This window comes from Carassius auratus, chromosome 17 (genome assembly GCF_003368295.1).
Source record: "Carassius auratus strain Wakin chromosome 17, ASM336829v1, whole genome shotgun sequence".
Classification (NCBI taxonomy): domain Eukaryota; kingdom Metazoa; phylum Chordata; class Actinopteri; order Cypriniformes; family Cyprinidae; genus Carassius; species Carassius auratus.
The window spans coordinates 24826386-24849220 of record NC_039259.1 but is presented as its reverse complement, the minus strand read 5'-3'; the positions used below and the strand labels follow the sequence as shown (position 1 = coordinate 24849220).

Below are 22835 nucleotides of genomic sequence, written 5' to 3'. Positions count from 1 at the left end.
GCGAACATGCTCCGAAGTCCCGATCTGAATCAACCGAGTCGCAAACATGCTCCGAAGTGCCGATCTGAATCAACCGAGTCGCGAACAGGCTCGAAGTGCCGAACTGAATCAACCGAGTCGCGAAACATATATATATATATATATATATATATATATATATATATATATATATATATATATATATATATATATATATATATATATATATATATATATATATATTCTAAGTAAACAACAATAGCCCAAGTTTAGTAAAAAATTTTTATTGAGACTATAAAAAATAATTCTGCATCTATTTTTAGGCTACGCCACTGCCTCAAAGCCTCAGTCATTGGAATCTAAATAAATACATGCGATGGATAAAGAAGCATAATCATGGGATAAAAACATTAATTGTACTAGAGGTTGTCCCTCGGTCATCCCGGGACTCCTGTTCTCTCTCCCACTGATGCGTTGAGGCGTGCCAATGTGTTCATGTGATGCAGGCAGGATGTGTCCTAAAAGAGTTTGCAACGAGCTCAACGGCATCACTTCTGAGTCTGACCACCGTTCAGCACTCATCTACAGGTATTCCCCCTTTTGCTTTGCAGTTGAATCGGGTGAAAGGAAAGAGACCGAAGAGAACGAGAGAAGGATTGTGAAATGGGAGCTACGGCATCCTCCGCGCAACGGGACAGCAGATGTGAGGAGGACACAGCGGCGGAGGAGCTCCCTGCAGCGGAGAGCGATGCTCGGGACGACGGCGGTGCTGATAACAAGGTAGAATGCATGAACCAGACTCCTGCTGCAGAGAAATGCTTCACAAAGTTTCAAAGACCCGAGCTCTGAATCTAAAGACACACAACTCAAAACATAGTGTGCTGCCTCCGTTACGGCATTTTGAAGGTAATGCAGAACATTAGGCTATATGATGCTCAAAATTATCTGTAGGTAGACAGGAACGATTTATTGTTCAGTGCTGCTCTTTTTAGCTGAGGAGAAGGGATTTCCGAGGTAGCCTACTTTTAGGATTTATAAAATAGTGTGGACTTTGGTGCTTTGGCAAATCTTGGCACATTTGTGAAAAAGTAGAGAGGAAAGTGAGAGAAAATAGAGAGTCTTTATTACAGGATAAGATTTTCAGATACAGCCGACTAAAACAATTTACTCAACTTTTAAACAATTTTCACCCATAAATTGCAAGTAAATGTCTTAATATATACAGAAATAGCAAGTGCACATTGGATTAAACATGGAATTTTGATGTATATAGAAAGACTGGAATAGTATTTTGTTGTCAAACTATATATTATTTTACGCATTTATTTTTAGCAGTTCATTGCTTTTTTATTAGAAAGAAACAACTGATATTCAAAACAGATCTTATTTGTGATTTTTCTTATGAGGAAACATCTTACCAGATTCTCAGATGTAGCTGTATGAAGAAAGGTCATATTGTCAGGCTCTCTGAAATAAGTTACATTAGGATGAAAGTGTGTTTTGTTTGTTGAAGAAAATTTATTAAGAATACCCATAATGCAATAACCTGACTATCATTTACAGTCATTTAACCGCAGTAATGAGAGTCAAAAGAAAGAAGAGTAGGTGACTTTGTCCTATTTATAGGTGTTTGGCCTAAATTCACTGTATGAACAAAATATGCTCTGGTTCTGGTAGTTCAGATTAGACAATTTAGTTTAGTTTAATAAGAGAGCACATTGTTTGATGTGCATTAATTATATATACTGTATATATTTATCACTGAAGGCTTGTGGTCTGAGAAGTTGACATATTTGGATGAACTCGGATGTCAGCTGCCAAGTATGTCTGTTAATATTGCAGATATAATAAACTGCATTTATTCCTCAGTGTCTGGCAAATAATATGGTATCTTTTTTACTTGACTCCAAACTTTAAATTACATTTAAATGTGTATAATCACTACTAAACTGATTCTTATCATGTGGGTTGTGGTTTTTCCTTTGATGTTTGCTTGCTCTTAATTATTTTATTGGAATAAATGTGTAGGTTAAGAATTTTAAAATGTAATTTCGGTTTTTGAAAAAACTCCTTTCAGTTTTGGAATTTTTTTTTGTATTAATGTGTGCACATTAATGGAGGGATAGTGCTCTTATTCCCAAAGGATTACTGGAATTCTCCCTTACTGCACTGGGTGCATCGATTTTCCATGTAAAACATGATGAGGTCAGCCATGGTTTAACAGGAAGTCTGTGAGATGGCTTTTAGTCAAAAGAGAGCTTTGTGATACTCCGGTTCCATAAATGTGTTCATTTATTTAGTTTTTTTAGTTATCCCAAGGGCTATCTCCGTCAAACTACATTGTAGTTAGACACTTAAAATTCTGAAAATATATTATTGTGAAAACTTTTGTAAAAATGTTTGGGGAATTTCTTAACTTGAATTCAGACTTCATAGTTGCATAGTTGCACTTTTCCGTAGTTTCTTTGGCCTTAGTGAGCCATGCTGAATAAAGACGAGACAAACTGATTGTTGCCAAAAATAGTATATAGATAATATGTATAGATAAGAGCTACAATAATGTATTGACAAATAATTTAAATATAATTTACTTTGTTAGTCACTCCTTAATCTGTCCTGTCTTTTACATGTAGTTATTACAGAAAAATGGCCGGATCTCCAGTTTGAATGTAAAGACAAGGAACCATGCAGATGAATTAAATGGCAACTTTGAGGAGAGAGTACTTGCAGATGGTATGTAAAACTATATTATTGCTATTACTTTAATTGTTTCCATTATTTATTCCCAGTGAAATGAGAACACCACTTTTTTATAGTAGTAAATATCAAATATTTTTTCAGTATACACTTACCATGGCACTTTTCATTCTTAGTTATTTATTTATTCATTGTCAGTTGGCTCAGGGTTTGTTACTCTGAAAGAAGATGGCACAGAAACAATTGAAGACATCCAGGAAATGGATGCTCTTCAACCAGTAATGAAGAATGAGAGCACAGAGATGGTTGATGCAGATAGTGTGACTGTGAAGGAGGAAACTGAGGAGGATGATATCAGTGAAGTTGGGTTCAAAAAAATCTTCAGATTTGTTGGATTTAAGTTTACCCTAAAAAAAGACACATGTGAAAACACTGAATCAGATGGACAAGCAGAAAAAGTTACAAGTCCCTCAGAGGACTCCAGTGACACCCAGGAGAACAGTACAGTAGCAGCAAATGAAAACACACCTGATGAGACACGAAAAAGTGAGGTGTCTTCCCAGCCTGATGAAGCTGAACCCTCTCAACAAACAGACAATGAAAAAGAGCTGGATCAGGACATAAAGATAGTGGAACATCATGTGGAGGACACACCTGAGAAAGAACTGGAAAAAGAAGGAAGTCCTGAGCTGGAGGAACCAATTTCACCAATCAAGCAATTCTTTACACAAGGAATTTTTGCCAGTTTGAGAAAGAAAAAGAAAGAAGAGGAAATGCTAAAAGAGAGTAAGGAAGACGAAATCAAGAGAATTGAGAGAATGGGTTTAGAAGAGGCCAAAAAAGAAGACAGTAAATGTATATGCCTTGATATCCCTCATATTACATCAGAGGAAGAAAAAGATACACAGGAGAAAGACAATGACACATTGTTACCTGAAGGAGAGCTTCAGAATTCTCTAGAGAAAGATAAGGTACAAGGAAGTCCACTTAAAAGACTTTTCAGGAAATTTTCCACAAAAAGGCAGCGAGAAAGTAAATCTGCAGAAAAGGTGATTGAGGCAGAAGAACAAGTCTCTGAACAGCCAAAACCATCCTTGGAATTGACAGAGCTCGCAGAAGTGGAGGAACCAGTGGTTGGGGAACCAAAACCTGATGAAGAGGAGCTGGTGGCTGATGTAAGCCCTCAAGAGTCCAAAAAGAAACCTGACACCACCGCTTCCTGGGAGGCACTGATTTGTGGTGGCTCTGCTAAAAAAAGAGCTAGAAAAACAAATGAGGATGAAACACCAGAGAAAAGAGAAGTATATGAAAAAGCAACTGACTCTCCATTGGGAAGTTCAACAGAGGGGGATTATGATCATCTCACATCATCTAATGAACAAAGTGGAAGTCCTGCTGAAGAAGAGATGGGATCCACATGGAAGACGTTAAAAAAAATGGTCATCCAGAAGAGAAAGGTCAGAACTGGAGAAAATAGTATGCCTGAGCAGATACCTTCAGATAGTGAGATGAACAAAGACGAACCGTTTACTATGAAGAAACTCATTCCAGGGCATAAAAAGAGAAAATCAGATGAAAGCAAAGACCAGACATCGTCCGATGGGGCTGCAAAGGATCATAAAACAGGTGATGAAGATGATGAGACCCCAGCTATTATTCCTCTGTCTGAGTATGAAATAATTGAGCCTGAAAGTCTGAAGGAGTTGCATGAGCAACAAGTTGAAATCACATTAGAACATGAGATGCCAGAGATGACTTCACCAGTGTTAGAACAAGACACATCTGATAACTTGTTGCCAAAAGTTGCAGCTACAGTTCCAATTAACACTGGACCAACAGTCATATGTGGATTACCAGAAGACTTTGAAGAACTTACAGACTTCTTGAGCAAACATCAGCAACTGAGTGATATTCCAGAAGAAGGCATCGAGGAAAGCATTGAAACACCAAAATCCTCTGCTGAGTGGACAACACAGGATGACACCTTAGCTGAGGACATTGTGGAGTTGACAGCAGATGCGGTCACTGCCCCAGAACCATCAAGTGAACAATTTATTGGGGATGACACTACTGAAATGGTCTCGGCAGTCTCGCAATTAACCAATTCACCCAGGTCATCTGGGCATTTTACACCAGTGTCAGCTGAATATGGCTTACAAACACCAGATGTGATCCTACAGGAAGCTATTCAATCTATCTGCATGACTCCAAGTGTTCAGTCAGTAACTACAAAAGATGAAAGCCAAGAATCTCTGGCCGTATCATTTTCACCTTATATTGTGCAGTCCTCCACAACAGAGGAAACAAAGGTTTTGGTTGCACATAAGAAAACTGAGGCAACAGCAATATGTACAGGACTAGAATCTCAAGAAATAGAATCTGTTGAAGAACATCTCCCTGCACCCTTAGTGGAGGTAATACCTGAAGTAAGTGATGCTGTCCCAACTGAATTAGTCTCTGATAACTTTAAAAATGAAACTGAAGTTGCAGGACTTTGGACAGATGAGGTCTATGAGGCTGAAATTAAGAAACTAAAGACTGAGTATCAGGAATTAATTGTAAGTGAAAAGGAATCTGCCACTGAAACTGAGCTAAGTGTAGAGCAAGTTATTCCGTTAGTGGCAGAGCCTCTTGTGGGAGAATCAGAGGAGACTCATATGGAGAAACAAAGAGAGGAATGTACAACTAGTATTGAACTCATACAGGTAATTGAGACAATGCAAAGTGAAGCTGGGCTGGAACAGGTTATGTCAGATTACACCCATGATCCTGAAACAGAGTGTCCACTGCATTCAGTGTTAGAGGAACCTGTATATGAACAACCAGTAGCGGCTGAACCTGAAAAAGACCTCACGCTTTCAGATGTTAAATTTTTCGTTGCTGAGTATGATCAACCTGCATCAACTGAATTAGTTGAGACTTCGACACATGGTGATACAGACATAAGTAAAGAAGTCAAAGAAATAGAAATTAATGCTTCTGCTGTGGAGTGTCTGGAAGTCACAGCAACTGATAGTATTATAAGTCCAATTCCAGATCATATACAGGCAAAGACACTGGGGTTAGAAGGGAGTTTAAAATTAGAAGCAGCTGAATCAATGCAAGTTGAAGCCTGTGAAATACAATTTGATATAAAAGATGCAGTCTTATTAGCAGGTGATTCAGCAGTGGCTGTGGAGGACATCAGTGGGAAAATACAAGAAAAAGATTATGAACAAACGGCACAGCAGGACATTAAGGAAATACATGTAGAAGAAGAAACAGGGGATGATGTTGCTTCAGAAGCTGTTCAAAATATTTCAGAAGCTGGAGATGAATCATTAGCCAGAGAACAGCTGCCAGCCAAGGGGGTGTCACTTCCAGAACCAGTATTAGTTGAAGAGACTGAAGAGCACCAGAAAGAAGACACTAAAATACATTTGGATGATAAAGTTGAAGATGGAACGGATGGGATTTTTGTGAAAGAGGAAGAGGAACATGCAGTGAAGGAAGGGAAGCCTCTGACAAACACTGGCAGCAATGAAACTCCTACTGATGAATCTCCTGAAATAATTGTTGATCCAGGAAGTGAAATTGGAGAGATGGTTTATAAAATAAGAGAACACACAGTTGTTTCAGCATTTTCAAAAGATTTATCTGAGCACACAGAAACACCAGAATTGCCTGACACTAGGTCTGAAGTCATACAAATACCGCTAGAAATAGTATTGCCAGAAGTTGAAGCAGAACCTGTAGCACCAGAAATTGCACAACCAGCAACAACAGAGAATATTAAAACTGGTAAAGTTTTAGAAATGGTTGCCATTATTGAGAACACAACAAAACAATCTGGGAAAGAGAAGCCTATGGTACCTGAACCAGTAGCACAGGTACTTTCAAAATCTAAGCTACCAAAAGCAACAGAACAAGAGGGTGAAGAAATAGATGGTGACCAGTCCCCAGCAATGACATCATCAGAAATGAAAGAAATTGCAGTTCCAGAAGAAAAAGATACAATGGCTGTTGCTCCCAAACCAGAACCAGAAGGGGTTGATTCAGAGATGACTATGATTAAAATACCTACCATCACAGTGCTGGCACAAAATTATACTGCAGCAGAAACAGAGGTTAGTAATATGAGTGAAAAGAAGAATGAAAAAGATGAAAATGCTAGTCTAAAATGTGAATCTCTTGAACAGGTTACAGAAAAGATACTGTCAAATGAGTTGCATGTAGACAAGACAGAAATTAAAGAAGAAATACCTGCAGTAATCGAAATAACAATCATTGCACAAGAATCACCACTGACCTCTGAAGTAACAGCAAAAACGCCAGAAGTTGCTGTTTCTGAGATACAGTCAGAAGTAGTCAGTGAACTCAGGGCTGAGACACTTGAAGTGAGAGAACCAAAGGTAGAAATTCCTGTGGTATCAGAAGTGAAAGTAGAGACAGCTGTAGTAGCTGAGCTGGAAGTGGAGACACCAGTTGTCACCTCAGTGGCTAAAGAACTTGAATTAGAAACAGTGGTTACATCTATGGCAAAAACAACTGATACCAATAATTCCGCTGTTACATCACAAAATCAAAACATAGACTCTGTTAACACATCAGTGTTAACAACGGTGATCAAAGAGCAAGTAGTGGAGATTCCCACTGTTATTTCTGTGGTAGTGACACCAGCTACACCTTTAGATGAATTAACACCAGTTGTAACTCTAGGCAATGGGTCAAAGGATGTACCTCCTGTAAAAGAGACACCTGTCGAAACACTAAATGTCGAATCAGTGATTGTGAAGACTGCTGTGGCCCCAGTAGTAGAGATACAGAATGTGATTCCAGTGGTAGCAACACCAGATCTTGGTTCAGTAATAGTAACAGAAGCTGCATCTCCAGTGGTAAGTACAGGAACAGTGACTACTAAAATAGAAGAAACACCAGTTTTGAGCACCGTTGTAGAAACACCTGTTTTTTCTGTCACAGAAGTAAAATCAACTCCAGCTACAGTAGAGAAAACAGTAGTGTCCCCTGTATTACAGATCCCAGCCACAGTAACATCTTTTGTGGAGACTCCAGCTGTTGATTCAGTCAAAGAAACTGTACCTCTAGAAGAGGTTACACTAGATGTGACCTCATTTGCAGAAACACATGTAAGCCAAGTAATTGAAACTCTCATTGTCTCCATCACATCAGTAAAACCAACTGTAGTGGAAATGGCAAAGACACCAGACACTGAGATACCAGCTATGAGTTCAATGACAGTGGCAGAGGCTGTATCTCCTGTAGTAGGTACATCATCTGGAACTCCAGTAGCATCAGAAACAATTATGATCCCAGAAGTAAAAACTTCAGTAGTAACTTCAGCCACAGAGACATCACTTGTGACACCAGCAGTAGAAACACCAGCTCAGATTTCAGTAATTGCAACAAATGCAGCACCTCCAGTAACTCCAGCAGCAACTGCAGCATCAGAAACATCAGCAGCTGTAGAAACAGCTTTTGTAGAGTCACCTCCAGCTGCAGTGGTTGAGACACCAGTTGTGACCCAAGTGGTAAAGACACTAGGTAAGGTTTCAGTGATGGTAACAGAGACTGTTCCTCTGGTAGATGTTTCAGAAGAGACTGCAGCAGTAGAAACACCTGTTGAGTTCCCAGTATTACAAACTTCCGCTGTTAATTCAGCTCCAGTTGCAGAGGATAAGACACCACTTGTGACCCCAGTTGTGCAGACATCAGGTCAGGTTTCAGTGATTGTAACAGAGAGTGCACCTCCAGTAGTTGTTTCTGCAGTAACTTCAGCAGTAGAAACACCTGTTGTAATCCCAGTAGTAGAAACTCCCATATTAAATTCAGCTCCAGTTGCAGTGGATCAGACACCAGTTGTGACCCCAGTGGTACAGACACCAGGGCAGGTTTCTGTTATGGTAACAGAGACTGCACCTCCAGTAAATGTTTCAGTATTGACTGCAGCAGTAGAAACACCTGTTGTGATCCCATTAGTAGAAACTTCTATTGTAAAGTCAAATCCAGTTGCAGTGGTTGAGACACCAGTTGTGACCCCAGTTGTGCAGACACCAGGTAAAGTTTCAGTTATGGTAACAGAGCCTGCACCTCCAGTAGTTGTATCAGTGGTTACTGCAGCAGTAGAGGCACCTGTTGTAATCCCAGAAGTAGAAACTCCTATTGTAAAGTCAACTCCAGTTGCAGTGGTTAAGACACCAGTTGTGACCCCAGTTGTACAGACATCAGGTCAGGTTTCAGAAAAGGTAACAGACACTATACCTCCAGTAGTTGTTTCAGCAGTAACTGCAACAGTAGAAACACCTGTTATGATCCCAGTAGTAGAAGCACCGGTTTTAAAGTCAACTCCAGTTGCAGTGGTTGAAACACCAGTAGTGACCCCAGTGGTACAGACACCAGGTCAGGTTTTAGTGGCAGTAACAGACACTACACCTCCACTAGTTGTTTCAGCAGTAACTGCAACAGTAGAAACACCTGTTAAGATCCCAGTAGTAGAAGCACCGGTTGTAAAGTCAACTCCAGTTGCAGTGGTTGAGACACCAGTTGTGACCCCAGTTGTGCAGACATCAGGTCAGGCTTCAGAGAAGGTAACATACACTACACCTCCAGTAGTTGTTTCAGCAGTAACTGCAACAGTAGAAACACCTGTTATGATCCCAGTAGTAGAAGCACCGGTTTTAAAGTCAACTCCAGTTGCAGTGGTTGAGACAACAGTAGTGACCCCAGCGATACAGACATCAGGTCAGGTTTCAGAGAAGGTAACAGACACTACACCTCCAGTATTTGTTTCAGCAGTAACTGCAACTGTAGAAACACCTGTAATGATCCCAGTAGTAGAAGTGCCAGTTGTAAAGTCAACTCCAGCTGCAGTGGTTGAGACACCAGTTGTGACCCCAGTTGTACAGACATCAGGTCAGGTTTCAGAAAAGGTAACAGACACTATACCTCTAGTAGTTGTTTCAGCAGTAACTGCAACAGTAGAAACACCTGTTATGATCCCTGTAGTAGAAGCACCGGTTTTAAAGTCAACTCCAGTTGCAGTGGTTGAGACACCAGTGGTGACCCAGGTGGTACAGACACCAGGTCAGGTTTTAGTTGCAGTAACAGACACTACACCTCCAGTAGTTGTTTCAGCAGTAACTGCAACAGTAGAAACACCCGTTATAATCCCATTAGTAGAAGCACCAGTTGTAAAGTCAACTCCAGCTGCAGTGGTTAATACACCAGTTGTGACCCCAGTTGTACAGACATCCGGTCAGGTTTCAGAAAAGGTAACAGACACTATACCTCTAGTAGTTGTTTCAGCAGTAACTGCAACAGTAGAAACACCTGTTAAGATCCCAGTAGTAGAAGCACCGGTTTTAAAGTCAACTCCAGTTGCAGTGGTTGAAACACCAGTAGTGACCCCAGTGGTACAGACACCAGGTCAGGTTTTAGTGGCAGTAACAGACACTACACCTCCACTAGTTGTTTCAGCAGTAACTGCAACAGTAGAAACACCTGTTAAGATCCCAGTAGTAGAAGCACCGGTTTTAAAGTCAACTCCAGTTGCAGTGGTTGAGACACCAGTTGTGACCCCAGTGGTACAGACACCAGGTCAGGTTTTAGTGGCAGTAACAGACACTACACCTCCACTAGTTGTTTCAGCAGTAACTGCAACAGTAGAAACACCTGTTAAGATCCCAGTAGTAGAAGCACCGGTTGTAAAGTCAACTCCAGTTGCAGTGGTTGAGACACCAGTTGTGACCCCAGTTGTGCAGACATCAGGTCAGGCTTCAGAGAAGGTAACATACACTACACCTCCAGTAGTTGTTTCAGCAGTAACTGCAACAGTAGAAACACCTGTTATGATCCCAGTAGTAGAAGCACCGGTTTTAAAGTCAACTCCAGTTGCAGTGGTTGAGACAACAGTAGTGACCCCAGCGATACAGACATCAGGTCAGGTTTCAGAGAAGGTAACAGACACTACACCTCCAGTATTTGTTTCAGCAGTAACTGCAACTGTAGAAACACCTGTAATGATCCCAGTAGTAGAAGTGCCAGTTGTAAAGTCAACTCCAGCTGCAGTGGTTGAGACACCAGTTGTGACCCCAGTTGTACAGACATCAGGTCAGGTTTCAGAAAAGGTAACAGACACTATACCTCTAGTAGTTGTTTCAGCAGTAACTGCAACAGTAGAAACACCTGTTATGATCCCTGTAGTAGAAGCACCGGTTTTAAAGTCAACTCCAGTTGCAGTGGTTGAGACACCAGTGGTGACCCAGGTGGTACAGACACCAGGTCAGGTTTTAGTTGCAGTAACAGACACTACACCTCCAGTAGTTGTTTCAGCAGTAACTGCAACAGTAGAAACACCTGTTATAATCCCATTAGTAGAAGCACCAGTTGTAAAGTCAACTCCAGCTGCAGTGGTTGAGACACCAGTTGTGACCCCAGTGGTACAGACACCAGGTCAGGTTTTAGTGGCAGTAACAGACACTACACCTCCACTAGTTGTTTCAGCAGTAACTGCAACAGTAGAAACACCTGTTATGATCCCAGTAGTAGAACCACCGGTTTTAAAGTCAACTCCAGTTGCAGTGGTTGAGACACCAGTTGTGACCCCAGCGATACAGACATCAGGTCAGGTTTCAGAGAAGGTAACAGACACTACACCTCCAGTATTTGTTTCAGCAGTAACTGCAACAGTAGAAACACCTGTTATGATCCCTGTAGTAGAAGCACCGGTTTTAAAGTCAACTCCAGTTGCAGTGGTTGAGACACCAGTGGTGACCCAGGTGGTGCAGACACCAGGTCAGGTTTTAGTTGCAGTAACAGACACTACACCTCCAGTAGTTGTTTCAGCAGTAACTGCAACAGTAGAAACACCTGTTATAATCCCATTAGTAGAAGCACCAGTTGTAAAGTCAACTCCAGCTGCAGTGGTTAATACACCAGTTGTGACACCAGTTGTGCAGACATCAGGTCAGGTTTCAGAAAAGGTAACAGACACTATACCTCCAGTAGTTGTTTCAGCAGCAACTGCCACAGTAGAAACACATGTTATGATCCCTGTAGTCGAAGTGCCAGTTGTAAAGTCAACTGCAGTTGCAGTGGTTGAGACACCAGTTGTGACACCAGCGGTACAGACACCAGGTAAAGTTTCAGAGAAGGCAACAGACACTTCACCTCCAGTAGTTGTTTCAGCAGTAACTGCAACAGTAGAAACACCTGTTATGATCCCAGTAGTAGAAGCACCGGTTGTAAAGTCAACTCCAGTTGCAGTGGTTGAGACACCAGTAGTGACCCCAGTGGTACAGACACCAGGTCAGGTTTTAGTTGCAGTAACAGAAGCTACTCCTCCAGCAGTTGTTTCAGCAGTGACTGCAGCAGCAGAAACACCTGTTGTGATCTCAGTAGTGGAAAGATCAGTTGTGAGCCTAGTACTAGAAACTACCACAGAAGCACCAACTGCAATTGCAATGGCAGAGAGACCTGTTATGATCCCAGTGGTACAGACACCAGTTCTGGTTTCAGTGATTGCAAAAGAGGCTGCACCTCCAGTATTTCTACCAGCAGTGACTGCAGGACCAGAGGTGGAGACACCAGTTTCAGTACCAGAAGCACCTGCTGTGATCCTAGCAGTACAAACACCAATGACAGAACAGGTAGCACAGACACGGACAACACCAGCCATGGTCTTAGTAAAGGCAACATCAGTTGTAACTGGGATGGAGGCACCCACTGTGACCGGGACACCTTTATCCCATGGGGTGATGGGACCAGCTGTTGCCACAGTTATAATAGCAACAGCTCCACCTGTTGCTACACCAGAAGTAAAGAAAACAATGTTGCAGGTAGTTGAACAGGAGAAAAAGGAAGCAAAGTCAGAGGCTTCAGTTGTGTCTAAAGATGCTGAACCACCATTTGTGGCTGCGAAAGAGGTAAAGATATCACTTTTAACTCAAGAGTGTATGCCAGATGAAGAAAATGGGAAGGCTTCCTTGCGGCATACTTCAACAGAACCTCAGTCAGAGGTAGAGGAGGATGTGTGGGAGGATGCTGTAGATAATATTGGAGATTCCCCATGTCAGGTGACATACACAGAGGATGCGCCCCAAGATACTGCTGCTAAACAAACATCTGATGCTGCAATTTGATAGTGGCGTGCTAAACCAGATGAACGATTTGATGAGTTGGTAAGTCATTTTATTATAATGCATTCAGTTAAACTATTTGATGTTAGATTTTTTTAAAATCATAACACAAATTCTGTAATTTCAGATGCAAGTTTAACAAGGATAATTACGAACATTTTACACCTGGAGGAGGCTGTACTCAGCACAAAATCAGCTGGGATTCACATTTCTGACAACGAAAAAAATGTAAAGTTACACTGCATCATTAAAGTTCCATTAAGCAAAGGTGAAACCAAAAACAGTAGTTATTCAGTGGAGAGGCTGTTTTTTTTTTTACTTTCATGCAGAAAATATTTTAACATATAAACCCCTTCAAAAGCTATTTTGATATATTTTTTACTGAGGATATTTGTCATAAATGTATGAATTGTTTTATCATTATTCAGACATTAGCATAAGCTTATGCCACATGATATCATGTTGTAAGAAAATGATTATCATTGTAAAAGGATGTGCAATTCCTGGGTTTTGAAATACTAAAGTACTAAAAACACTAAAAGTGTTAAAGATATTCACTAAATCAAAGGTAATATCCATTTGAAACATCATATAAAATTCAATTCAGTTCAAGTTTACTTGTATAGTGCTTCTTACGATACAGATCATTGCAAAGCAACAGTACAGAAAATTTAGTTTCTACAATATTTAGTATATACCGCTTGATATGCATCTAGGATACATTTATTTTATACTTGGTATATAGTAAGATGTAGACAGTTACTGAAACTGGCAGATTGTTTAATTTGTTTTACAAAGTACAGTCAAAATCTTATCAAACTTATGATTTATTTTTTGTTGCCATGTCATTGTTATGACTATTGTTTTTGTAATTAACAATTTTGGTTTACAGAAACACCCAATTTTAGAAAATATTTCTGACTATTTTTGGCATAAAAATGAAGCATGCAATCTAAAGTTGCAACTACTGACTTTTCACCATGTAGGTTTTTTTATTTTTCTCTGAGTATCAAAACACTCTGTACTGCATACAATTGTTAAACAGTTGAGCATTTTTGTTCATATTATACAGCCTGCCTTGCCTGTATTACAGTGGTTTGCATCTGGCCTGATGCAATAAGCCACAGCAGTATTGAAAACACATTTTTTACTTATTCTAATATATTGCTAAGAAGTGTTCGAAACCACATGTACAGGCTATGCATCTTTAAAGAAATTGCAATATTAACAATCAACTAAATACAGGAGTGTAGTTTTGTTCCTGGATTTTGCAATATTTAAAAATGTATGGTTTAATACAAATTATAATTGTAAGTTTTATTTAAATAAAAGAAACGTTACCAATTTTGGACTTGTAATTTATAAAAAGTTGATATACAGCATGCTAGTACATTACAGCAATGTACAATTACTTAACGAGGCAACCCAGAAATGTTTCTGATTGGAAACATTAAGTTTCTGAATTTTATTAGTTTCAAACAAATTCACAAATTACCTTTCAATAGGAAAAAAAGACATGAAAATGCTGTGGACCTTAAAAAAACCACATCTCTTGGTTCATAACAACACAAACATACAGACAGTTAAATACTGGCAATAATCTAAGACTGTTTTAGCATGACATTTCAAGAAAGAATGTTTACTTCAGGTGTAGTTGTCTCCAAGTCCTTCATTTGATTTTCCCCCAGTGAATTTTCTGCCAGTGGTACAGCATCACTCTCAGTCAAACACTGATGTTTGGGAACCTCAGAAGGACTTGCAAAAGGTGCTGCACACATGCTACATTTATAAGGTCTTTCAGAAGACTGAAAGAGAGCTTCCACTTGACTGTTGTCTTCTCCACCACACAGAACCAAACTCTGTCTGTTGACCATAATGTACGAGTCTGTGTCCGGACTCGAACAAACGTGTCGAGTAGCTTGATTGGCTCTGCAGAAGTTCTTTCCGCAGGCACTGCACTTATATGGCTTTCCGGTGTGAATGTACATGTGCTCACGCCAGTGGCTCTTCTGAAGAAACTTGCGAGCACAGGTCGGACACTCAAATTTTCTGCGTTTCATTTGACGTCCCATCTCAGTGGCCTCCAGGTTGTCTATATCAGCAATTTCAGAAGGCGGCGGGGTGTCTTCCATCCAAGCCTGTTGATCGGTATCGCTAATAACATCACTGTCAGCATGCAAATGTTCCTCCTCTATTTCCTGACCTTCGAGCTCAATAGTGTGATCATTTTGCACAGACAACACATGTGGCTCAGCTGCTTGCTTGGTGTGGACAAGGAGATGTTCTTTCAACATGCACCTCTGGTTAAAACGGATTCCACAATAATTACAGGCGTAATGCTTCCTGGAAGAACCACTCTTACTCATTATGCCATATTTGAGGTGTTGGACCATTGTGGCTGCAGGATTTTGGGTGGGTGACTCAATCCCGACAGGTTGTGGCGATCTGTAATCCATATCAGAAACGTCCAAAAATTCTCGGTTAACGCTTTCAGAGTTTTTAGTAGAGATGCCATCCTTGCATGCTGAATTTCTTTCAGGCCCAGTGTAAGTCTGATCAGGTATCTGTACTCCATAAAGTGAGTTTGTCAAAGGTACATAATGGGACTCAGGGTTTATAAGACGACTTGCCTCCTGTAATAAAGGGTAGGCATGCAGGAATTTTACACCTTGCTCAAGGCGAAGAGGGTCAATGGGCTGTGAGGTGAATTTTCCAGTGTACATTAAGTTTAGCAGGTAGCTGAAGATATCTGCTTGTATGTCTGAAGGTCTCAGTCGAACACAGTTACTGCAAAAGAGAAGCATTTAATAACAGAGTACTGCAGATGTGAACTTTTTTGCAATCATGTTTGTAGTACCTGTCTTGATGGATGAACAGCATTCGGAAGTAGTTTGAGAACGCTGCAAGAACGGCTTTGTGGGCTTTGAAAAGAACATCCCCGATGGCCACAGTACAGTCACAGAGGAAACCAAACTCTCTCTGAGCATTGAGGCGCTTAAGGAGAACGAGACCATGATGGGCCAAGTCCATTTTTTCCACCTAAACACACACACACAAATAACAAGAAAATATTCGTTTTCAGTAGGTTCGGTCAAATTCTGGCCAATATACATTGTTATATTACAACAAATAGTAAAAATTAGATAGTAAAAGTTTTTTTTTTTATTGAAATACATTTTAAAAATAAGTGAAAAAAAATATTGGTATAAAATATACTGATGAAAATATATTCTGAATCATATTTCTGGCCATTTTTTGCATATTAATTTGATTGTGTGTGCACGCGCGCAAGCATGGTTATTTTTTCATAAATGCATTGCGAGTCTGATCTTTGAGAAAAAAGGTCAAATCCTTTACTGCTTTTTTTTTTTACCAACTGTTCCATAAATTTGTCCTACATTATGACAACAAAAATTAGGACAAAGAAAAAACCTCTTAATAATAATACATAAATAGCATGAGAGAGATTTATCTTCACTGTTAGACACTTACTTTCATATAGTGCTTTTTTTTAATTCCCGTGACAATTTCAAGACAAACTTTGCTATCATCCAATCAAAACTGAAAATTATGCCATTTTAAGTTGAGTGATATTTGCATCTCCCATACTGCAATTTTTTTTTAAGATAAAAACAAATCTGTGGTTCTGTTGTGTGTCACACCTTAGGAAATTACATCACACTAAAGGACAGAAACAGTAGTTATTAAATTATTTCTATTTCATTTTGAACATGTCAAAGGAGAAATAAAGTTTCATTTTGATACAAACAATATCAACATGTATTTTAAAACAAAACAAAAATATTTATCAACAAAATTCAGTCTCTTAAGCAATAAGTATGTTACTGAAACACTATCCCCCCGCTGCATGTGAGGCACAGCTAAATATGATTGATTTTCAGACTATAATCATTAAAATGTGAATGATTTACTCTTTTTAAGCCATAATTTTGAATCTGTTTTCTTTCTGCATTGTTCTCTTAGGATCTCTTCCCTTCTTCGTGGATCCTTGTTAATTTTCTGTCTATATTTCAGTGTCCTCTCTCTTCCACTAATTTCTCTCCCTCACTTCTTTAGGTCTCAGAAACAAAGGATTTTATTTTCATGACACTTCATAAAAGTACAAGTTTTCTGTAAAAAGAATAAAAAGGGAGTTAAATCTTATTTAATTGTTTAAAATGCTTCTGAGATCTTGTGTCGGTCCTGGAGTCACGGTAAAGGCGTCACACCGGAGAACATTTTCTATCACATCGTAGGACGTTACAGCCTTTCGTGTCAAAAAATGACCTTGCTATTCAATGCTATTGCTAACCTGTCATCAGCGGTAAGCAAGAAGACACATTTGCATAATTCTCCATCATTATGTAGTTTAACATGCAAATGAATTAAAAATATATCATTTAGGGGTGTCGCACCAAAGGACAACAAAACATAACACTTTTTGTACTGGTTCCAAGAAAGTTCAATATTTGAATAATTCTGAGACAAAAATGTACAATCAGTTCATGTCATGGGCTTCAGTAACATAACAATGATTGAGGTCCTTTAACTAATTCAGTTTTCTGTGGAATTGGCTGATTTAAAATCATGATATGGTGTGTGTCACACCAACGGACATGGTTTTCAAAGACAAAATGTATCAAGTTATTATGTCGGAGGGGTTTAATAACTTTTTATGCTTTTCCTTTTATAAAAGTTGTAAATTATTGAACTATACCTACTAATTGTGAGATTTTGCTCAATAAACAACAAAAAAAAAAACATAATGCAGCTTTCACAACAACAGGTCCATGTAGAACAAAGAAATGTTTAGTGATTTATTGCATTTTAAATAATCACAATATCAATTTTTACCTTGTGAAACCTATACATACACACACACACACACATATATATATATATACACACATATACACATACACATATATATATATAGCAGTAAGGGTGTTTTTTCTATTCTTGTGAGGGTAATAATACTTCTAACAAATACAGTAAAAAACAACAACTTGTGATAACATTCCTCACTTCCAAAAAATAAAAAAATAAAAATCTAAAAACCTACATAATGCTCTGTTTCAGAAGTGCGGTTTCAGGGTCTAAATAGGTTTTGAGGCAACTACAGTACGTACGTACTGTACGTGTGTGTGTGTGTGTGTGTGTGCGTGCGTGTGTGTGTGTGTGTGTTGAAGCCCCGCCCACGCTGGTGAATTCCGAGTACAAAAGTTTCCGCGGACAAAAAGGAAACACGCGCTCACGCAATGACCCCAATAAGATAACATTACGTTACACTTTAAGCGAGCGAAAGAAAATGAGGCAGATGAACAGAGCAATGAAAACCGTTAATCTTCCGATAAACACAAGCAATGCCGCTGCGAAAACTGTCGAAATAAATAATTTTCGAGAGTAATCGATAGCGGTCTACGTTTCTGGACTAAAAACAAGCCGACAACTGCGGTGTTAAACACTTGTTTGAAACAGAACCTTAAAGCCGTCTCTTACCGTCTGCTCTTTCTCGACAGAACTCTTGATGCCGTATTCGGTGTAGTTTGTTGTCTGAAGCGAAGGAAACCTCTCCACCGAGCAGTACGGGTTCAGTCAGTGATCCGCTGCCGTATTCCGGAGGCTTTGAATCACGTGAGCGCGCGCCCTATCGAACGGCTGTCAATCACTAGAGGCTGATCAATCAATCAGTCAACCGAGAGAACACTAGAACATCAGCATGACGTCATATTGTAATTGTAAACAGGTTCATTCGAGCCTCATTTTTAATAACTAGTGAAATTATTAAGATTGTTTCTTAAGCTTAATATTGTATACGTATTACAAAAAAAAAAGAGTTTGTCACAGCTTGTAAAGTAAAAAAAAAAAAAGATGATAATTTTTTTGTATTGTATTTGTCAGAGGCTACTTAAGCACAACACAATAACAAAACTAAGTTCCATGCCACTGGCAATAAGGCAGCATGTGAAAAGATGTGCACGTTTTGGAGTGGATTTATATTACTGAAGCTCATTTAGGAGTTTCAATCCACAGCTACAGTATCTGTTTAATCTGGATTTTACAGCAGGAGTAGATTTAAGGACATAGATTCAACAGTGATTTCTATTCCACACCTTCCTGAAAAGAAGGCAGTATAGACACAAAATTTGCCACTATTTATCCAATACTTCTTTTATTTCAGGTCAGTGTCAACATTAAGAATAGCAAAAGACACAATGATTTATCAATGAGAACTTCAACTATAGAAAACAATGATTTGCTGGTTTACAAAGAGTCAGTGTATGCCATTTTAAGACTGCATCTGTGGGTCTTCAGAAGATTACACGAGCAAGTTCAAACATCACCTATAGATAGAAGAAAATAATGTATATAGGTTTTGCATTGAATTTGCAAAATGTTTACTTTACATCAAATTTGAAGTACATAAATATGATACGATATAGACATTTCAACAGTTTCTAACAGTGCAGCTGAATATTATTTATTATTTATTGAACTGGTGTATAAAATGAAGGTGGATATCAGTGTTAACTAACCTCAATAGCAATCAGTACGACGATCATCCACTCCAGTCTGAGACTGTGTTTCTCACTGAGGTGATTCCTCATCAGGTCTGTAAGTTCAGTGCAGTGTTGTAACTTCTCGTTCACAACCTAGAAAACACAGAGTGAGCTAGGATCAAAGCAACATTTTATCAGGATATTTAGGAATAGTTTACCCCAAAATTTTTGTTTTCTTAAAGTTTACTCACCCTTAGGTCATCCAAGAATGTAGATGCTGAAATTTAACATGACATCGCTTGCTCACCAATAGATCCTCTGCAGTAAATGGGTGCCGTCAGAATGAGAGTCCAAACAGCTGATAAAAACATCACAATAATCCACAAGCAATTTTCTTGTAATGTGTAGCGGTTTAAAGTTAAAACAGGTCAATGATAGATTTGTGTCTTACAAACACAGATTTTTGCATCACAAGATGTTAACTGGACTGGACTGGAGTGGTGTGGGTTATTGTGATATGTTTATCAGCTGTTTGGACTCTCATTCTGACGGCACCCATTCACTTCAGAGGATCCACTGATGAGCAAATGATGGAATGCAAAAGTTCTCCAAACGAAGAAACAAACTAATCTGCAGTACATCTTGGATGGTCTGAGTAAAAGTTAAGCTAGTTTTCATTTTTATGCAAACTTTTCCTTTAAGATAGATGCAAGTACTTTCACTAACCTTGACTCTCCGGTTAATATTGAGGAACTGACAGGTCTTGTCATAGAGCTGCTCAAGATCTTCTCTGTCCCAGTAGAAATCAGGTGTTATCAGTAAGTCAGAGCTGAGATTTATGCAGTGCCTGTAAAAGGTTAAAACGTTTACAATAATTAAATTAAACACATAGCAGGTTATCTCATACAAAAAATAAAAAAGATGATACAATGATACAAAATCAGCCTGACCTCAAGGAAAAGAGCTCCCCTATCTTCTGCATAACTTCAGCTCTGGACAGTTTCACTCTTTGTCCAGACTTCAGCAGCTGTTAAAAGGTGTTATGGCTACAATTACCTCCTTTTACACTGAGTTATATTTTGCACATGTTTGCATCTGTGCCATTTAATACACAGAACTATTTTAACTTGCTAAAAGCAGCAAATGCTGGTATTACCTATGAAAGAGTACATTAAGTGGATCTACCTCAGGAATTGACTGGATGGACTCAACAAAGTTGTCCAGAGAGACCTCCCATATTGCTAGTTTTACTGAAATCATGCAAGGTAAACACAAATATTAACACGAAAATGCACAAATAAAAATATAACAACTCGTCAATGTTTTTATAAAAGTGTAAAAAATTTAAACATATCCTACCTGACAGTGATAAAGCATTGGAAAATGCAAACTTCTCCAGAACAACCTGGTCATAATCCAGCTCTTCATTAAACAAGAAAATTCCACGATGGAGCTTTGAATTACCCCTAAACCAACATATAAATTAATAAATATGAAAAAATACTGGAAATTTCAGTAGGTATTGTATGATTTTAATGTAGGGTGCATTAAGAAATGAAGGATTTGTGACTCACTCTCCTACTGTATAACTGATCTCTTCATTTTCCCAGTGGACTAGTGCGACTTCATAGGGTTGAATTTCATGCTGTTCCAGTATCCTCATCACGGTCTTTACCTGAGTATAGACATGAGTTTAACTAGTATACATCAAGGTTGGCTTATCAAGGGTGCATTCATTTGATCAAAAAGTCATATTTTAAAATATATTTCTAATAATTATTTAAACTAATATTTCTCAATATTGCTGTTTTTATTTTTTTACTGTAAACATCAAATAAATGCAGCCCCGGTCTTCTTTCAAAAACATTACAAATCTTAATTATTCCAAATGTTATGTGATGAATAAAACAGAACTTCTACTCACAGTTTTTTCTTCAACATTCCAGAACACCACAGAGCCTTCTCTGTGTGGTAAACAAAACAAAACAAAAAATTCAAACCCCAGAAATTGAAATGACAAAACATCATTCAGCATACCTGAAGATGAATATTGTGCCACTATCATAAGGTTTTGCAGCGTTCTCTGTTCCCATCACCAAAACATTAGAAGCATCTGAAACAAGATGTATTCACTGCAAATATGTGTGTCCTTCAAACAAGAAAGGAATGCGGTAGTTTCTGTGTACAGTCAAAAACATAAGAAATTGCTGCAGACGAACAGACCTCTGGGAAATTCTTTGATTTCAGCGAAGTCATGAGCGATGAGATCGTGACAGAGGGTTGGTAAATGGTACTGATCTGCAGTTGCGTATGCGATGCACTGCATCATGTCCTGGAAAACATAGTTAGATAGATACATAATTATATATGCCAAAGATGATGTTAACAACAACAAAAATAAAACATTACACACCTCCTCCAGACTGGGCTGGTTGGTTCGTGAAGGCTGTTTGGTTCTTGGTCCCTTAAAAGTCCTTTTTCCTGACATGCCTCCTTGTTTCAGCACTGACATGGTGGAGGATGTTGTGGACTGCGATCTCATTTCTAAACTGGATTTTACATTTAAAGGAGCCAGCATTTCAAAATGTGGTCTCTGACACACTCCCCTCAGCAACAAGCATCTATGGTTGTGTAAACTGGTGTTTAAATTCCTCCAGTCTTTGAGAAAGTTTAATTTAGATGCACTGGATGCCAGTGTTGTGCAGTTTAACCTCTTGGCAGTGACACTGTTTAATCCATTTAGTGTCTTGAGAGCAAATCCACAGGCTTGTGTCATTTTCAAAGGCCGATGTAACCTCCAGAAACTCTTGAGAGACATGCCTGTATGAATCAAGCAGTTTCAGCATTAAAACAGTGTCAAATTCTGTCTACATCAGCATGCATGTAGTGGCCAAGAGGCCTTTATTTGAACTGACCTTGAATGACAAGCATGTCAACATAATGCATTGGTCATAGACAATTATGTATAACCTTCCTCACAATTAATGATATGAAGGTCAATAGAAGCAAATGCGATTGGAGTTTTATTCTGATCAGCTGACATAAAGCAGCTACAATATTAATTGTTTTGAAACGCGAGCTGTTCACTAAACTTACATTTGATTCTAATAATTCACAGTAATTCGTTCTCTTTAAACCTTTAGCGTACCTGTCGCGTCCCGTCCCGCCAAATATTAGAACGTTCGGTGACAGAAAGTGTTACACTGGAGATACAAATGTTGCAACATTCTCAAACATTCACACACAGTTTGACAGTCCGATCTGCAGTGAGTGCACGAGTGATCCGGGCACTTCCTGTATTTTGATGACGTCGTCCAATTGAATGTAAAAGTCGGACAGACTCATTCGATTTTTTTTATTTTGAACCTTATTATTTATTTGGTAAGTTTCGTCTAAAAAAGCATATGTAAATTTAGGTTTGCTAAGTTTGTTCTCTTAATATGTTTCTCATAAGAAATCGAGATTAACGAGTTCATATCTATCTATCTATCTATCTATCTATCTATCTATCTATCTATCTATCTAT

The 22835-nt window shown here is 38.9% G+C and overlaps 3 protein-coding genes across 3 annotated transcripts; 1 reads left to right on the top strand and 2 right to left on the bottom strand.

The window, feature by feature from the left end:
* Positions 1-447: 447 nt before the first annotated feature.
* On the top strand, positions 448-14148 carry akap12a (A kinase (PRKA) anchor protein 12a). Its single transcript, XM_026286586.1, has 4 exons — positions 448-759; positions 2613-2712; positions 2875-12851; positions 12937-14148. The coding sequence occupies exons 1-3, from the start codon at positions 643-645 to the stop codon at positions 12810-12812; spliced, it is 10155 nt and encodes a 3384-aa protein (XP_026142371.1). The 5' UTR covers positions 448-642; the 3' UTR covers positions 12813-12851; positions 12937-14148.
* Positions 14149-14307: 159 nt separating this feature from the next.
* LOC113117705 (zinc finger and BTB domain-containing protein 2-like) lies at positions 14308-18653 on the bottom strand. Its single transcript, XM_026286587.1, has 3 exons — positions 18309-18653; positions 15667-15848; positions 14308-15596 (listed from the first exon to the last, which is right to left on the bottom strand). Exons 2-3 carry the CDS (start codon positions 15837-15839, stop codon positions 14435-14437), a joined length of 1335 nt encoding a protein of 444 aa, XP_026142372.1. The 5' UTR covers positions 15840-15848; positions 18309-18653; the 3' UTR covers positions 14308-14434.
* A 182-nt stretch (positions 18654-18835) lies between these two features.
* LOC113117706 (required for meiotic nuclear division protein 1 homolog) lies at positions 18836-22598 on the bottom strand. Its single transcript, XM_026286588.1, has 12 exons — positions 22458-22598; positions 21723-22129; positions 21533-21641; positions 21347-21422; positions 21234-21273; positions 20884-20984; positions 20669-20775; positions 20495-20559; positions 20260-20336; positions 20036-20156; positions 19346-19462; positions 18836-19153 (listed from the first exon to the last, which is right to left on the bottom strand). The coding sequence occupies exons 2-12, from the start codon at positions 22125-22127 to the stop codon at positions 19121-19123; spliced, it is 1251 nt and encodes a 416-aa protein (XP_026142373.1). The 5' UTR covers positions 22128-22129; positions 22458-22598; the 3' UTR covers positions 18836-19120.
* Between the last annotated feature and the right edge of the window lie 237 nt (positions 22599-22835).

Bases quoted from the DNA above. Each gene is read 5' to 3' on its own strand.
- akap12a (XM_026286586.1), top strand. From the start codon at position 643: ATGGGAGCTACGGCATCCTCCGCGCAACGGGACAGCAGATGTGAGGAG. The intron at 760-2,612 runs GTAGAATGCATG...TTTTACATGTAG, and splicing joins ACGGCGGTGCTGATAACAAG to TTATTACAGAAAAATGGCCG. The intron at 2,713-2,874 runs GTATGTAAAACT...ATTCATTGTCAG, and splicing joins GGAGAGAGTACTTGCAGATG to TTGGCTCAGGGTTTGTTACT.
- LOC113117705 (XM_026286587.1), bottom strand. From the start codon at position 15,839: ATGGACTTGGCCCATCATGGTCTCGTTCTCCTTAAGCGCCTCAATGCT. The intron at 15,597-15,666 runs GTACTACAAACA...TCTCTTTTGCAG, and splicing joins CTGTTCATCCATCAAGACAG to TAACTGTGTTCGACTGAGAC.
- LOC113117706 (XM_026286588.1), bottom strand. From the start codon at position 22,127: ATGTCTCTCAAGAGTTTCTGGAGGTTACATCGGCCTTTGAAAATGACA. The intron at 21,642-21,722 runs GTGTGTAATGTT...TATGTTTTCCAG, and splicing joins ACCAGCCCAGTCTGGAGGAG to GACATGATGCAGTGCATCGC. The intron at 20,776-20,883 runs GTGAGTCACAAA...ATGTTGGTTTAG, and splicing joins ATCAGTTATACAGTAGGAGA to GGGTAATTCAAAGCTCCATC.